The sequence below is a fragment of the Sinohyriopsis cumingii genome, chromosome 13 (assembly GCF_028554795.1).
Source record: "Sinohyriopsis cumingii isolate HCF-2022 chromosome 13, ASM2855479v2, whole genome shotgun sequence".
In the NCBI taxonomy this organism is placed as follows: Eukaryota; Metazoa; Mollusca; class Bivalvia; order Unionida; family Unionidae; genus Sinohyriopsis; species Sinohyriopsis cumingii.
The window spans coordinates 80,263,697-80,281,573 of NC_142973.1; the positions used below are offsets into that span (position 1 = coordinate 80,263,697).

General features: G+C 35.7%; 1 protein-coding gene across 4 annotated transcripts in view; it reads right to left on the reverse strand.

The window, feature by feature from the left end:
- LOC149785889 (uncharacterized) overlaps positions 1-17,877 on the reverse strand; it is a 243,980-nt gene that overhangs the window by 20,801 nt on the left and 205,302 nt on the right. For 3 of the 4 annotated variants that reach the window (XM_089979881.1, XM_089979882.1, XM_089979880.1), the window contains 2 exons: positions 14,591-14,707; positions 6,014-6,112 (listed from right to left, as the gene is read on the reverse strand). In XM_089979881.1, coding sequence (XP_089836007.1) covers positions 6,014-6,112; positions 14,591-14,707 — 216 coding nt within the window. The remainder of the gene's footprint in view (positions 1-6,013; positions 6,113-14,590; positions 14,708-17,877) is intronic. The other variant, XM_089979883.1, reaches the window with a different exon arrangement.

Genomic DNA, 17,877 nt, shown 5'->3' on the forward strand with positions numbered 1-17,877 from the left:
TTGCCCAACTAGGCAATACCAGCCTCTGAAAGTGCAATGGATGAATTACCTAATATATAAAATGTAAAAAATTTATCAGCTCTTTTTTTTATAATTTACCTCTGGAGTCCAGGAAGAGAAAATGACCAAGTGGAGCTAGCAGTTTTTTGAAAGGTGCACATTTGGAGTAAGGCCAAGCTGTATACTCTATAACCCATATTACACCCATCAATCACACACCAAAAAAAAGGGAATTAAAGGATCTTTGAAAAACACCTAAAGTATACAAGGTCTTTTTTAAATAGCCAGTATAACCAGTGAGGATATCTGGGAAAATTCTTTTTCTTTAATATTCTAACCCTATGCAAAATACAAAACTGTAGAGTGCCACCATTTCAAGCATTTGATTTTGCAGAATTTCTCTTAACCCTTTACCTCATAGAGCATAGTGACAAAGTGCAGCGTGCTATAAATAGAACACCTGTTACCTAGTCGACCGCATACGCATAGGCATGCCTGTGAACTGTTAAGCAATGTAGTGTATGTTATGTTAAACAGCAATTTTAACCATTTTACATTTTTGGTACACATTTATTATATGTGGAAATATTTAAGAGTAAAGTCCGATTGTTATAGCTGTGTAATTATTTTTCATGGAAGAATTTTTTATGTGCATTAAAATCTTGAGAGAACTCGCTCACTGTCATGTCAGTGAGGCCACGTGACCAACTGTAGCTGCCATTTCTCATACTCGAAATCTACAAGTTTTTCGTCTGCATCTACATCACTAAGTCATCTGAATTTGATAATTTATAAAAACTAATTGCTGCCTACATCAATATCAGAGCCTTTACCTAAGTTATTGAATCTTTCATAGTTGTGATTCTAATCATGAAAACTTCATAAGTACTGAATGAAATCCGCGACCGCCATTTTAGAGAGTGGAGATTACAACCCAGTTACTTTAAATAGCAGATATCGACCAGTGCATAAACAGTGAACACGTGATCTGACATAACTGTCATTCACAGAAATGAATGTAGTATCTAATAGGGGTTTTTTCCCTGAAGGTGGCACTACGAAAACCAACTCAAAATGGCTGATGTTTACAGCAGGCGTCCAAAGGTGCTTCTATGTGAATGGAGTAGAGGTGTCCAAAGACGCTTGCATGAGGTAAAGGGTAAAAAAAAACTAAAAATCTATCAATATTGAGACACAGTTCACAAATGGGTTGCTTCATACTTGAATGATGAATTCTAAATGTGACCTAAAATTGGTATGTATATGAAAATAAAAAAACTCTGTTTCACCAGTAGGATCTATACCTGGATCACATTTGGTTGTTTCTTCAATAATTTTCTCAATATGATTGTATGATTGGAAATACAATATTATCAGTAGATCTATCTGCTGATGATACTACTGCCAAAATGAATTTAAAAGTAATCTTTGAACAGCATTAAACATGCTTCAAATGTGGCATAACTAGAATGGCATTAAAAAGGCTTCAAATGTGGTATAAGAAGAATGGCATTAAACAGGCTTCAAATGTAGTGTAAAGAGAATGGCATTAAACAGGCTTCAAATGTAGTGTAAAGAGAATGGCATTAAACAGGCTTCAAATGTGGTGTAAGGAGAAGGGCATTAAACAGGCTTTAGATGTGGTATAAGAAGAATGGCATTAAACAGGCTTCAAATGTGGTGTAAGAATGGCATTAAACAGGCTTCAAATGTGGTGTATAAAGAATAGCATTAAACAGGCTTTAACTGTGGTGTAAGGAGAATGGCATTAAACAGGCTTTAAATTTTGGTGTAAGGAGAATGTCATTAAACAGGCTTCAAATGTGGTGTAAGGAGAATGGCATTAAACAGGCTTCAAATGTAGTGTAAGGAGAATGGCATTAAACAGGCTTCAGATGTGGTATAAGAAGAATGGCATTAAACATGCTTCAGATGTGGTATAAAAATGGCATTAAACAGGCTTCAAATGTGGTGTATAAAGAATAGCATTAAACAGGCTTTAACTGGTGTAAGGAGAATGTCATTAAACAGGCTTCAAATGTGGCATAAGGAGAATGGCATTAAACAGGCTTCAAATGTGGTGTAAGGTGAATGGGATTAAACAGGCTTCAAATGTGGTGTAAGGAGAATGGCATTAAACAGGCTTCAATGTGGTGTAAGGAGAATGGAATTAAACAGGCTTTAATGTGCTGTAAGAAGAATGTCATTAAACAGGCCTCAAATGTGGTGTAAGGAAATTCAAAATCCAGACACGCCAAGGGCCTCAATACAAACAGCACATCAAAAAGGGCAAATTAAAGTCAAATGATTTGAGACTTTTCTACAATAATGAAATCTAAAGGTGGTTTACAAGGACAAAACTCTTACTATTGTTAGTGACAATACTTAACTCTGGTCTGACCATTACAAAGAAAATAAACTCCCATCTTTGGTTATTAAGAAAAATGAAGTATATGATTCCAAAACAACACCATCTGACTTGTTACAAGCTATGTTTGCCATCATTTTGACCACTATAATATAATATAAAGGGAAATGTTACAAGCTATGTTTTCCCTCAGTTTGACCACTGTAATATAATATAAAGGGAAATGTTACAAGCTATGTTTTCCCTCAGTTTGACCACTATAATATAATATAAAGGAAAATGTTACAAGCTATGTTTTCCCTCAGTTTGATCACTATAATATAATATAAAGGGAAATGTTACAAGCTATGTTTTCCCTCAGTTTGATCACTATAATATAATATAAAGGGAAATGTTACAGGCTATGTTTTCCCTCAGTTTGACCAATATAATATAAAGGGAAATGTAACAAGCTATGTTTCCCTCAGTTTGACCACTATAATAAAATATAAAGGGAAATGTTACAAGCTATGTTTCCCTCAGTTTGACCACTATAATATAATATAAAGGGAAATGTTACAAGCTATGTTTCCCTCAGTTTGACCACTATAATATAATATAAAGGGAAATATGTCGGATGTTATTATTGAGAACATATTTCAGTTGTGAAAAACAAGTCTATAGAATAATACTAGAACATCATATGGAAACATAATAGAGATAATGGATACTTTAAACATCCTACATTTTGAAGAACGACTTCACCTATAGAAAGCCAAAATGATGTATCAAGTTTCTGTTAAGTCTGTACGTGTTTACCTGCAGAAATACTTTTCAATGTAGGGAAATCAGCAACACTCTAAACATTAAAGCAATGACAGCCAAAAATGTAATTCCAAAGCCAAAGTAAGAATCATTAAAAAATCAGTTTTCAATACTCAGGAGCCAATATCTGGAATAATATCCAAAAGGAAATCAAAGAATCTTCTAAACTATCAGATGCTCACCTTGGATAATATTAAATGGATATAATCTAAATCTAAACTAATGCCATGTGGCCAATCATCCACCTCCTTGTATATAAATATATGTTGGTATGTGTTATGCACAAGTTTAACTTTGACCATTGCTACACAGAGGGAATACCAATATAACACCCCTAAACAAGCAAGACTAATTTTGTATTGTTAAATTCTTGATTTTTTTTAAATAATGGAGTTCATTAAAAACCTTAATCATAGATTATAAGATCAATTATGATAATCTTCACATAGGTGAAACATGGCACAAATATAATTAGGATAGGTGACCAGATAAGTTTTATCCTTTGCCTTTCAATAAAAAGTCTCTCATGAATTCATGCAAATTTTCAGAGCTTTAAATAACAGGGAATATAAGATATCAAATGGTACACTTAGAATTAACTTACGTATCATTGTATTAACATTTAGTATCTTATTCAAAACAGGTTTTGAAGCTCCACTTTATACAATACTGTAATAATCCATATTGGGTTGAAGCTCTACTCCACACAATACTGCAGTAGTTCATATGGGGTTGATGCACACTCAATACAATACTGCAATAGTCCATATGGTGTTTATTCACTACTCCAAACAATACTATAAAAGTCCATATTGGGTTAAGCTCCACTCCACACAATACTGCAATAGTCAATATGGGGTTGATGCACCACTCCATACAATACTGTAATAATCCATATTGGGTTAATGCACCAATCCATATAATACTGTAATAGTCCATATTGGGTTGAAGCTCCACTCCACACTGTACTGCAATTATTGATATGGGTTGATGCACCATGCAATAAAATAATGCAATAGTCAACATCAGATTGATGTGCCACCCCATACAATATTGCAATAGTCCATACTAGTCTGATGCACCACTCCAAACAATATAATAAAAGTCCATTTTGGGTTGATTCACCCACCACTCCATGCAATACTATAAAAGTCCATATTGGATTGATGCACCACTCAATACAATACTGCAATTGTCCATATTGGGTTAATGCACCAATCCATATAATACTGCAATAGTCCATATTGGGTTAATGCACCAATCCATATAATACTGTAATAGTCCATATTGGGTTGAGCTCCACTCCAAACAATACATGTACTGCAATAGTTAATATGGTGGTGAAGCTCTACTCCACACAATACTGCAATAGTCAGTATGGGGTTGATGCACCACTCCATACAATACTGTAATAGTCCATATTGGGTTAATGCACCAATCCATATAATACTGTAATAGTCCATATTGGGTTGAAGCTCCACTCCACACTGTACTGCAATTATTGATATGGGTTGATGCACCATGCAATAAAATAATGCAATAGTCAAAATCAGATTGATGTGCCACTCCATACAATATTGCAATAGTCCATACTAGTTTGATGCACCACTCCAAACAATATAATAAAAGTCCATTTTGGGTTGATTCACCACTCCATACAATACTATAAAAGTCCATATTAGATTGATGCACCACTCAATACAATACTGCAATAGTCCATATTGGGTTGATGTGCCACTCCATACAATATTGCAATAGTCCATACTAGTCTGATGCACCACTCCAAACAATATAATAAAAGTCCATTTTGGGTTGATTCACCACTCCATACAATACTATAAAAGTCCATATTGGATTGATGCACCACTCAATACAATACTGCAATAGTCCATATTGGGTTGATGCACCACTCAATACAATACTGCAATAGTCCATATTGGATTGATGGGCCACTCAAAACAATACTGCAATACTCCACATGGAGTTGATGTTCTACTCGATACAATACAGCAATAGTCCATAAGGAGTTGCTGTACCATTCTATATAATACTGGAACAGTCCATATGGGGTTGATGTACCACTCCATACAATACTGCAACAGTCCTCATGGGGTTGAACAAACTTTGTAAAACTTTATACACTTGTTTCTACAAAAGGTCTTTAATACAAGAAAGAAAAACCTGAGCAGCCATTTGTTTACTAATATGTTAATGTACCAACACCATGAAAGACTGTTATCAATAGTTACACACTACACTTATTCCTTTTCAGCCTCATAAATATTTTCATTACCAATTCCTCTATTTATTTAATCTGAACTGGGTCTATACCTCCTTAGCTGAGTTGCAATCAATTTCTAAAAGATATTAGTTCCAGGCCTTTTTCCAGATTGGAGTTAATGCTTTCAATCTCAGTTCCAGTTTTATAAAAGCTGTATTTTCTGCAACCAAACTAGATCCTTAAGGGACCCCAAATACAATTTCCTGTTCTTTAAAAAGATGGGCATTTAAAGATGCTATATGTGTTTTAACCCAAAGCATGCATTTTGAACTACAGTTAGACATTTTTTTTAAAGAGAATTTCATAATTACCCAGATCAAGGCCTTCTAGAAATCTATAAAAATTGCAACTACCTTCCATTTATTGCTTTTAACCATTTCTCAATTACATGAACTAAAGCCAATTAATAAGAATACTTAGTTTTGGTCCCATGGGGCTTCCATCTTGTAAAATTTCATTGTTTGTAAATAATTTTAATGGTTACATTAAATACAAAACCTTTGATCCTCCTTAGAGAATATTACACAGGAGAAACACTGACAGATAACAGAGGTTCTTACTGAATCCTGTGAAGGAAGTGTATGTCTCTGTGACGATACCCTGGCCAATAATCCCACTGCCAGACCCTGATCCTGAAACAGTCTGGTTGCCAGTCTGATCTGGTAAAATAAAAAATATTGCTTATATATACAGTATGATCTGCAATACCTCTCTTCATTTTTTGTGCAAACACTAATTGTATTATTTGTGCCCTCTAGACCAGTGGTTCCCAACCTGTGGGCCACAGACCCCATGAGTGCCTCAAAGTTATTCCAAGAGGTATGTATATTCTTAACTAGCGAAGTTTAACAGTACAATTATTAGCATATGGGGGTCTAACTACAGGAGTTTAACAGTACAATTATTAGCATATGGGGGTCTAACTACAGGAGTTTAACAGTACAATTATTAGCATATGGGGGTCCACAACATTCTATTAAGTTGAAAATTGGGTCCTTATACATGAGAAGGTTGAAAACCACTGTCCTGGCCATAATTAAATTAAAGAACATGCCATTTTGTACCAAATGCAATTTTTGCTGTGTTTCAAAGTGATACCAACTTTTAATTGTTTGAAACTGTGTTCAAATTTGCTTACTCAAAATTATTACAACTGCTGAGAAATGTAGTCACTGTAGCAACAAAATTTGAATTAGTATTATTTTTCTGAACAGTCAAGAGTAAAATAAGAATTGTTTTACTTGAGACTGAATTTCTGCTATTTTCATTAATGAATACGGCAGACATATTCTAGGATATGGCAGACATGTATTCTAGGATGAGGCAGACATGTATTTGAGGATAAAGCAGTCATGTATTTGAGGATAAAGCAGATATGCATTTGAGGATAAAGCAGACACATATCTGAGTATAAAGCAGACACGTATTTGAGTATAAAGCAGACACGTATTCTAGGATAAGGCAGACATGGATTCTAGGATAAGGCAGACATTTTTTTGAAGTTAATGTATTCTAGGATAAGGCAGACATGTATTCTAAGATAAAGCAGACATGTATTCTAGGATAAGGCAGACATGTATTCTAGGATAAGACAGACATGTATTCTAGGATAAGGCAGACATGTATTCTAGGATAAGGCAGATATGCATTCTAGGATAAGACAGACATGTATTCTAGGATAAGACAGACATGTATTCTAGGATAAGGCAGACATGCATTCTAGGATAAAGCAGACATGTATTTGAGAATAAGGCAGACATGCATCGTGGTAAATAAGTCATTATATGACATATTCTAGGATAAGACAGACAAGTATTCTAGGATAAGGCAGACATGTATCATGATACATAAATCTTTATATGACATGTATTCTAGGATAAGGCAGACTTGTAGGATAAAGCAGACATGTATTAAAGGATAAGGCAGACATGTATTCTAGGATAAAGCAGACATGTATTCTAGGATAAAGCAGAAATATATTCTAGGATAAGGCAGACATGTATCATGATACATAAGCCATTATATGAAATGTATTCTAGAATAAGGCAGACATGTATTCTAGAATAAGGCAGACATGTATCATGGTAAATAAGTCATTATATGACATGTATTCTAGGATAAGGCAGATATGTATCATGATACACAAGTCATATTACATATATTCTAGAATAATGCAGACATATATTCTAGGATAAGGCAGACATGTATTCTAGGATAAGGCAGACATGTATCATGGTAAATAAATCATTATATGACATTTATTCTAGGATAAGGCAGGCATGTATTCTAGGATAAGGCAGATCTGTATTCTAGGATAAAGCAGATATGTATTCATGGATAAGGCAGACATGATGCATAAGTGATTATATGACATATTTTAGGATAAAGCAGAAATGTATTCTAGGATAAAGCAGACCTGTATCATGAGACATAAGTCATAATATGACATGTCTTCTAGGAAAAGGCAGAAATATATTCTAGGATACGGCAGACATGTATTCTAGGATAAAGCAGAAATGTATTTGAAGATAAAGCAGACATGTATATTAGGATAAAGCAGACATGTATTCTAGGATAAGGCAGACATGTATTCTAGGATAAGGCAGATCTGTATTCTAGGATAAAGCAGATATGTATTCATGGATAAGGCAGACATGATGCATAAGTGATTATATGACATATTTTAGGATAAAGCAGAAATGTATTCTAGGATAAAGCAGACCTGTATCATGAGACATAAGTCATAATATGACATGTCTTCTAGGAAAAGGCAGAAATATATTCTAGGATACGGCAGACATGTATTCTAGGATAAAGCAGAAATGTATTTGAAGATAAAGCAGACATGTATATTAGGATAAAGCAGACATGTATTCTAGGATAAGGCAGACATGTATTCTAGGATAAGGCAGATCTGTATTCTAGGATAAAGCAGATATGTATTCATGGATAAGGCAGACATGATGCATAAGTGATTATATGACATATTTTAGGATAAAGCAGAAATGTATTCTAGGATAAAGCAGACCTGTATCATGAGACATAAGTCATAATATGACATGTCTTCTAGGAAAAGGCAGAAATATATTCTAGGATACGGCAGACATGTATTCTAGGATAAAGCAGAAATGTATTTGAAGATAAAGCAGACATGTATATTAGGATAAAGCAGACATGTATTCTAGAATAAGGCAGACATGTATTCTAGGATAAGACAGACATGTATCATGATAAATAAGACATTATATGACATGTATTCTAGGATAAGGCAGACATGTATTCTAGGATAAAGCAGATATGTATTCTAGGATAAGGCAGACATCTATTCTAGGATAAGAGAGACATGTATTCTAGGATAAGGCAGACATATATTCTAGGATAAGGCAGATATGCATTCTAGGATAAAGCAGACATGAATTTGAGGATAAGGCATACATGTATTCTAGGATAAGGCAGACATGTATATTAGGATAAAGCAGACATGTATTCTAGAATAAGGCAGACATGTATTCTAGGATAAGGCAGACATGTATTCTAGGATAAGGCAGACAATTTTTTGAAGTTAATGTATTCTAGGATAAGGCAGACATGTATTCTAAGATAAAGCAGACATGTATTCTATGATAAGGCAGACATGTATTCTAGGATAAGACAGACATGTATTCTAGGATAAGGCAGACATGTATTCTAGGATAAGGCAGATATGCATTCTAGGATAAAGCAGACATGAATTTGAGGATAAAGCATACATGTATTCTAGGATAAGGCAGACATGTATTCTAGGATAAGGCAGACATATATTCTAGGATAAAGCATACATGTATTGTAGGATAAGGCAGATATATATTCTAGGATAAAGCAGACATGAATTTGAGGATAAAGCATACATGTATTCTAGGATAAGGCAGACATGTATTCTAGGATAAGGCAGACATATATTCTAGGATAAAGCATACATGTATTCTTGGATAAGGCAGATCTGTATTCTAGGATAAAGCAGATATGTATTCATGGATAAGGCAGACATGATGCATAAGTGATTATATGACATATTTTAGGATAAAGCAGAAATGTATTCTAGGATAAAGCAGACCTGTATCATGAGACATAAGTCATAATATGACATGTCTTCTAGGAAAAGGCAGAAATGTATTCTAGGATACGGCAGACATGTATTCTAGGATAAAGCAGAAATGTATTTGAAGATAAAGCAGACATGTATATTAGGATAAAGCAGACATGTATTCTAGAATAAGGCAGACATGTATTCTAGGATAAGACAGACATGTATCATGATAAATAAGACATTATATGACATGTATTCTAGGATAAGGCAGACATGTATTCTAGGATAAGGCAGACATGTATTCTAGGATAAGACAGATATGTATTCTAGGATAAGGCAGACATCTATTCTAGGATAAGAGAGACATGTATTCTAGGATAAGGCAGACATATATTCTAGGATAAGGCAGACATGAATTTGAGGATAAGGCATACATGTATTCTAGGATAAGGCAGACATGTATTCTAGGATAAGGCAGACATGTATTCTAGGATAAGGCAGACATGTATTCTAGGATAAGGCAGACATGTATTCTAGGATGAGGCAGACATGCATTCCAGGATAAAGCAGACATGTATTTGAGGATAAAGCAGACATGTATTCTAGAATAAGGCAGATATATATTCTAGGATAAGGCAGACATGTATTCTAGGATAAGGCAGACATGTATTCTAGGATGAGGCAAACATGCATTCTAGGATAAAGCAGACCTGTATTTGAGGATAAAGCAGACATGTATTCTAGAATAAGGCAGATATATATTCTAGGATAAGGCAGACATGTATTCTAGGATAAGACAGACATGTATTCTAGGATAAGACAGATATGTATTCTAGGATAAGGCAGACATCTATTCTAGGATAAGAGAGACATGTATTCTAGGATAAGGCAGACATGTATTCTAGGATAAGGCAGACATATATTCTAGGATAAGGCAGATATGCATTCTAGGATAAAGCAGACATGAATTTGAGGATAAGGCATACATGTATTCTAGGATAAGGCAGACATGCATTCTAGGATAAAGCAGACATGCATTCTAGGATAAAGCAGACATGAATTTGAGGATAAGGCATACATGTATTCTAGGATAAGACAGACATGTATTCTAGGATAAGGCAGACATGTATTCTAGGATAAGGCAGACATGCATTCTAGGATAAGGCAGATATGCATTCTAGGATAAAGCAGACATGCATTCTAGGATAAGGCAAACATGTATTCTAGGAAAAGTCAGACATCTATTCTAGGATATGGCAGACATGTATTCTAGGATGAGGCAGACATGCATTCTAGGATAAAGCAGTCATGTATTCTAGGATAAGGCAGATATGCATTCTAGGATAAAGCAGACCTGTATTTGAGGATAAAGCAGACATGTATTCTAGCATAAGACAGACATGTATTCTAGGATAAGACAGACATGTATTCTAGGATAAGGCAGATATGTATTCTAGGATAAAGCAGACATGAATCTGAGGATAAAGCATACATGTATTCTAGGATAAGGCAGACATGTATTCTAGGATAAGGCAGACATATATTCTAGGATAAGGCAGACATGTATTCTAGGATGAGGCAGACATGCATTCTAGGATAAAGCAGACATGCATTCTAGGATAAGGCAGACATGTATTCTAGGATAAGACAGTCATGTATTCTAGGATAAGGCAGACATGCATTCTAGGATAAAGCAGACATATATTCTAGGATAAGGCAGATATATATTCTAGGATAAGGCAGACATGTATTCTAGGATAAGGCAGACATGCATTCTAGGATAAAGCAGACCTGTATTTGAGGATAAAGCAGACATGTATTCTAGGATAAGACAGACATGTATTCTAGGATAAGGCAGACATGTATTCTAGGATAAGGCAGATATGTATTCTAGGATAAGGCAGATATGCATTCTAGGATAAAGCAGACATGAATTTGAGGATAAGGCATACATGTATTCTAGGATAAGGCAGACATGTATTCTAGGATAAGGCAGACATATATTCTAGGATAAGGCAGACATGTATTCTAGGATGAGGCAGACATGCATTCTAGGATAAAGCAGACATGCATTCTAGGATAAGGCAGATATATATTCTAGGATAAGGCAGACATGTATTCTAGGATAAGGCAGATATGTATTCTAGGATAAGGCAGACATGTATTCTAGGATAAGGCAGACATCTATTCTAGGATAAGGCAGACATGTATTCTAGGATAAGACAGACATGTATTCTAGGATAAGGCAGACATCTATTCTAGGATAAGGCAGACATGTATTCTAGGATAAGACAGACATGTATTCTAGGATAAGACAGATATGTATTCTAGGATAAGGCAGACATCTATTCTAGGATAAGAGAGACATGTATTATAGGATAAGGCAGACATGTATTCTAGGATAAGACAGACATATATTCTAGGATAAGGCAGATATGCATTCTAGGATAAAGCAGACATGAATCTGAGGATAAGGCATACATGTATTCTAGGATAAGGCAGACATGTATTCTAGGATAAGGCAGACATGTATTCTAGGATAAGGCAGACATATATTCTAGGATAAGGCAGACATGTATTCTAGGATAAGACAGACATGTATTCTAGGATAAGGCAGACATGCATTCTAGGATAAAGCAGACATATATTCTAGGATAAGGCAGATATATATTCTAGGATAAGGCAGACATGTATTCTAGGATAAGACAGACATGCATTCTAGGATAAAGCAGACATGTATTCTAGGATAAAGCAGACATGAATTTGAGGATAAGGCATACATGTATTCTAGGATAAGGCAGACATGTATTCTAGAATAAGGCAGATATGCATTCTAGGATAAGGCAGACATGCATTCTAGGATAAGGCAGATATGCATTCTAGGATAAGGCAGACATGAATTTGAGGACAAGGCAGATATGCATTCTAGGATAAAGCAGACCTGTATTTGAGGATAAAGCAGACATGTATTCTAGGATAAGGCAGACATGCATTCTAGGATAAGGCAGACATATATTCTAGGATAAGGCAGATAAGTATTCTAGGATAAGGCAGACATGTTACATAAGTCATTATATGACATGTATGTAAAAATACATAACAGAATCTTATTTTCTTGTAATATATTGAGCTTCATGTTATCATAATTCTGTAAGACCTTTTGTATTATTTGCTTTTCAACATTTGAATAAATGAAAAGTGTACTTCATTATCAGACTTGTGATATTAATGATTTTTTTATAACAAACTGAGATAATTTAAAAAAAGAACAAGGTCAGTCAATAAATCTTAAATGTTTTCCATTTTCAACAATCAGAGAATATATAAAATCAGATAACTATCTTAAATTTACATAATATGGTGTGGTGATACAATATATTGTAATGTCCAGAAAATAGTGATATTCCTAATGAATATCAATGTGAAGGGCCTGGAAAAAAGGGTGGTCCAAGGTCTGAGACCAATCAATTTTGGTTCTGGGCCTGTTGTATAAATACAAGCACTAGCCCAATGGACCTCTATTTCTTAATTGCTCTTATAAATTGAATCAAATGTGCTGTTTAATCTTGAAAATGTCAGATATTATTCATTAAAATGCAGTGATGCAAGAGAAGGTTTACTTGTTTGACAGTAAGAGACTGGTAGTACAACAGATTATCAGAAAATGGCAAATAATTACAGCACCAGTTTAAGCCTTTGTCAATCAAACATGTATTTCCTCAACATCAGCTATACATAAGCATCTTATTACAAGTTTACTGAATTTTGCACATCAGGTTTAGTTACTGGACCAATGCTTATGCTTATGTAAACCTGGGCAATCTTAAATCCTACCAATGCTTGATTTTTTTTGTTGTAGTGTTTAACGCCATTTTTCAGCACATGATAGGCTATACATGGCGGCCAGTATTAATGATGGAGGAAGAACCCTGAAAAACCCAGGGAAGAACCACTGACCCACGAGAAGCTACTGGCAGGCTTTCCCACGTACCCACGCTAGCCGAGCCTTGGACTCGAACCCACGCAGACAGAGGTGAGACAGCAGTGATCCGTAACGGAGAGCGCTTTAGACCACTCGGCCACTCGGGGCCCCTCCTACCAATGCTTGACTTGTGTGTCCTAGGCAGTCTTAAATCCTAAAGTGCTTAACTTATGTGAACCTGGGCAGTCTTAAATCCTGCCAGTGCTTGACTTATGTGAACCTGGGCAGTCTTAAATCCTGACTTATGCAAACCTGGACAGTCTTAAATCCTGCTAGTGCTTAACTTATGTGAACCTGGGCAGTAAGAGATCCTACCAATGCCTGGCTTATGTGAACCTGGGCAGTCTTAAATTCTGCCAGTGCTTGACTTATGTGGACCTGGGCTGTCTTAAATCCTGCCAAAGCTTGGCTTATGTGGACCTGGGCAGTAATAGATCCTACCAATGATTGGCTTATGCGAACCTGGGCAGTCTTAAATCCTGCCAGTGCTTGACTTAAGTGAACCTGGGCAGTGTTAGATCCTACCAATGCTGGGCTTATGTAGGCCTGGCAATTGCGATCCTACTGGTCCTGGGCCAGCAGTCTATTTCCTACATAATCAATCATCACAATGACCAGTTTTTAAACTCCACATATCCTCACAGTCAGGTTGACTATTCACATCTCCCAATAAGCCAGGGTAACCAATCACACGCTAATGGATCTGGGTGACTGTTCACACCCCCAATATGTCTGGAAGACTGTTCACATTTCCCAGTGAGCCTGGATGACTGTTCACATCTTCCAATGAATCTGGAAGACTGTTCCTGCCTCCAAGTGAGTCTGGAAGACTATTCCCATCTCCCAGTGGGTCTGGATGACTGTTCACATCTTCCAATGAGTTTGGATGACCATCTGCATGTCCCTTTGATTTAGGATAACTGTTCACAGCTCCCTATGAGTTGGGATAACTGTTCACATCTTCCTATGAGTTAGAATAACTGTTCACATCTTCCTATGAATCTGGATCAGTGTTCACATTTCCCCATGTGTCAAGGTATCTATTCATCTCCCAATGAATCAAGAAGACAAAAGTGTTACCATACTTACCACAGTATCCACAGAAGCTGGGGCAATTGACCTTGGCCCACTCCACATAAGGTTCAAGGCAGGAGGTAACTGTGTAGGCTGCACAGTTTGACAGGACATCTTTACAGTTTGTGTTGCCTGAAAGACACCAAATATTGACCTATAATATTAACAAGAACTGTACACTTGGTTAGGACATCTTTATAGTTGGCATTGCCAGAGAGACACCAAATAATGGTCTATGATATTACCTAGAGATGGGCAAATAAACTGGCAAGGAATCTTAAGTTTTTCTGAATTCAACTAGACATGGGTTGCTTGACCCAGGCAAATGAAATTTAGTTAGCCTGCTTATGTACACATTGATGACCAAAAGAGACTGTTATGAAAATTAGGCACATTTTTCATGTCATATCAGTCTTTTGAACGTTTTTGACCTTTGGGATTTTTGTTAATAAAAACTAATTAATATGATTACACAGACACTAACAAAGAATCACAAAACAACAATAAAAGACACTGCATGAATGGTATGAAAATCTAACCAGTCCATCTACATATTACACTGTTATTTATCCAGTGCCTAGACAATAAAAGATAATTGCCTTTTTTGATATCTGAATAATCTGTTTGCAAGTGAAAATTAATATTTTCCTCAAATATCTTGTTCTACTGAAAGCTGTTAAAAGTATATAAAGTGTTCTAATCCAAGCAGGCATACAGAGGGTCAGACCTAAAGAATCCAGGCAATCAGAAGGGTAGACCTAGAGAATCCAAACAGGCATACAGAGGGGCTGACCCTGAGAATCCAAAGAGGCATGCAGATGGGCAAACTTAGAGAATCCAAAGAGGCATGCAGATGGGCAAACCTAGAGAATCCAAACAGGCATGCAGATGGGCTGACCTAGAGAATTCAAAGAGGCATGCAGATGCACAAACCTAGAGAATCCAAGCAGGCATATTGAGGGGAAGACCTAAAGAATTCAGGCATACAGATGGGCAAACCTAGAGAATCCAAACAGGCATACAGAAGGGCAGACCCTGAGAATCCAAACAGGCATGCAGATGTGGAAACCTACAAAATCCAAACAGGCATGCAGATGGGCTGACCTAGAGAATCCAAAGAAGCATGCAGATGCGTTGATCTAGGGAATCCAAACAGGCATGCAGATGGGCAAACCTAGAAAATCCAAACAGGCATGCAGATGGGCAAACCTAGAGAATCCAAGCAGGCATGCAGATGGGCTGATCTAGGGAATCCAAACAGGCATGCAGATGGGCAAACCTAGAGAATCCAAACAGGCATGCAGATGGGCAAACCTAGAGAATCCAAGCAGGCATGCCGATGAACAGACCTACAGAATCCAAACAGTAAGCCCCCTTCTACTACTGAAGTGGAGGCACATAGCTTCTTTGAAGACAGTCTAGTGTCTCAGAAGTCATATCAACACAGACACTTAATGTATCACTGCAGTACAAAATATAGAATTTTCTGCTAATAGACTCCTTTTTCCCTGTTATTCAATAGCCACCCCTTCTCACCCATCAGTGCCATTATCACCACCCACCCAAAGCTCCTAAGGGGTATGGGGGAAGGAAAAATTATGAGGGCACTATCAGTACTGCATATCAAATTTATGATTATCTGTGAAGTTCTTCAAATGTTAATCTGACAGCAGAAACAATTTTGTGATTAACAGGATAAACTGATGGGTAACACTAAATAATCCCTTCATAAAACATGGTGAAGGCAAAACAAAGGAAACTTCCACATTATCATGATGCATTATATTAAAGTTACTTATTTTATATACAAAGTTACATTACTCTCTAAGCACCATTATCTTACAGTATAAACTCAACCCATATATTAACCAATAATTGCTTCCACTGTATGCCTCCAACAGAGGATGCAGCAACTTTGAACTCAACCCATATATTAATCAATAACTGCTTCAAACAAATGGTCCAGTAACTTTGAACTCAATTCATATACAAACTAATGGCTGCCTCCAACAGATGATCCAGTAACCTTGAACTCAATTTATATACAAACCAATGACTGCCTCCAACAGATGATGCAGTAACTTTTAACTCAATTCATATACAAACCAATGACTGCCTCCAACAGATGATCCAGTAACTTTAAACTGAACTCATATACAAACCAATGACTGCCTCCAACAGATGATGCAGTAACTCTGAACTCAATTCAGAAACAAACCAATGACTGCCTCCAACAGATGAAGCAGTAACTTTGAACTCAATTCATATACAAACCAATGACTGCCTCCAACAGATGATCCAGTAACTTTAAACTGAACTCATATACAAACCAATGACCGCCTCCAACAGATGATGCAGTAACTTTGAACTCAATTCATATACAAACCAATGACTGCCTTCAACAGATGATCCAGTAACTTTGAACTCAATTCATATACAAACCAATGACTGCCTTCAACAGATGATCCAGTCACTTTGAACTCAATTCATATACAAACCAATGACTGCCTTCAACAGATGATCCAGTAACTTAGAATATGAACTTAACCCATATGTGAACTAATGACTGCTTCCTACAGAAGATCAGAAAAAAAAATGTGCTGAAAAATAATTTTACATAATCAATGGAACTTAATGGATTATCATCAATGGATTATCAATGGATAATAATTTTAACAGCTACATTTCAGGCTGCTCACATATGCAGTAAAAAAAAGACATATCAGTTATCTCTGCCCTAAATGTTTATTTATATCATTAAGTTAAATGTACACCATTTTCATCTTTAACATGGAAGTGTTTCTATGGAAACTTTGCTGGAAGTCTGCATTCTTTATTTTCAGTTTAAAGCTATTGTTGTCAATTACTTCCCTATAACAATCATAACATAGCTACCCTTACTCCTATGACAACTGCATCCCTAACTTGTTATAACAAAATAAATATAGTCCGACAGAAAGAAAAGAACATTCCAGAAAAAATATCCATCCATATTAAAAAAATATCAGAATAATTATTAATACTGAAACTACCATATATATATATATATATATATATATATATATATATATATATATATATATATATATATATATATTCTTACCAGAGATTTACATGGAAAATTAACTGGCATGAACAGGTATCATAATTATTATTTGAAATGACATGAATGTGTGTACATTCAACAGATATTATGGTAGAAACTCAATTCTCCAAGACAAAATAAAATTATAAAACTTTCAATTAATAAAAGCAAACTGACATTTCCCAACTATGACATTTCTAACAACCATTCATAAGCT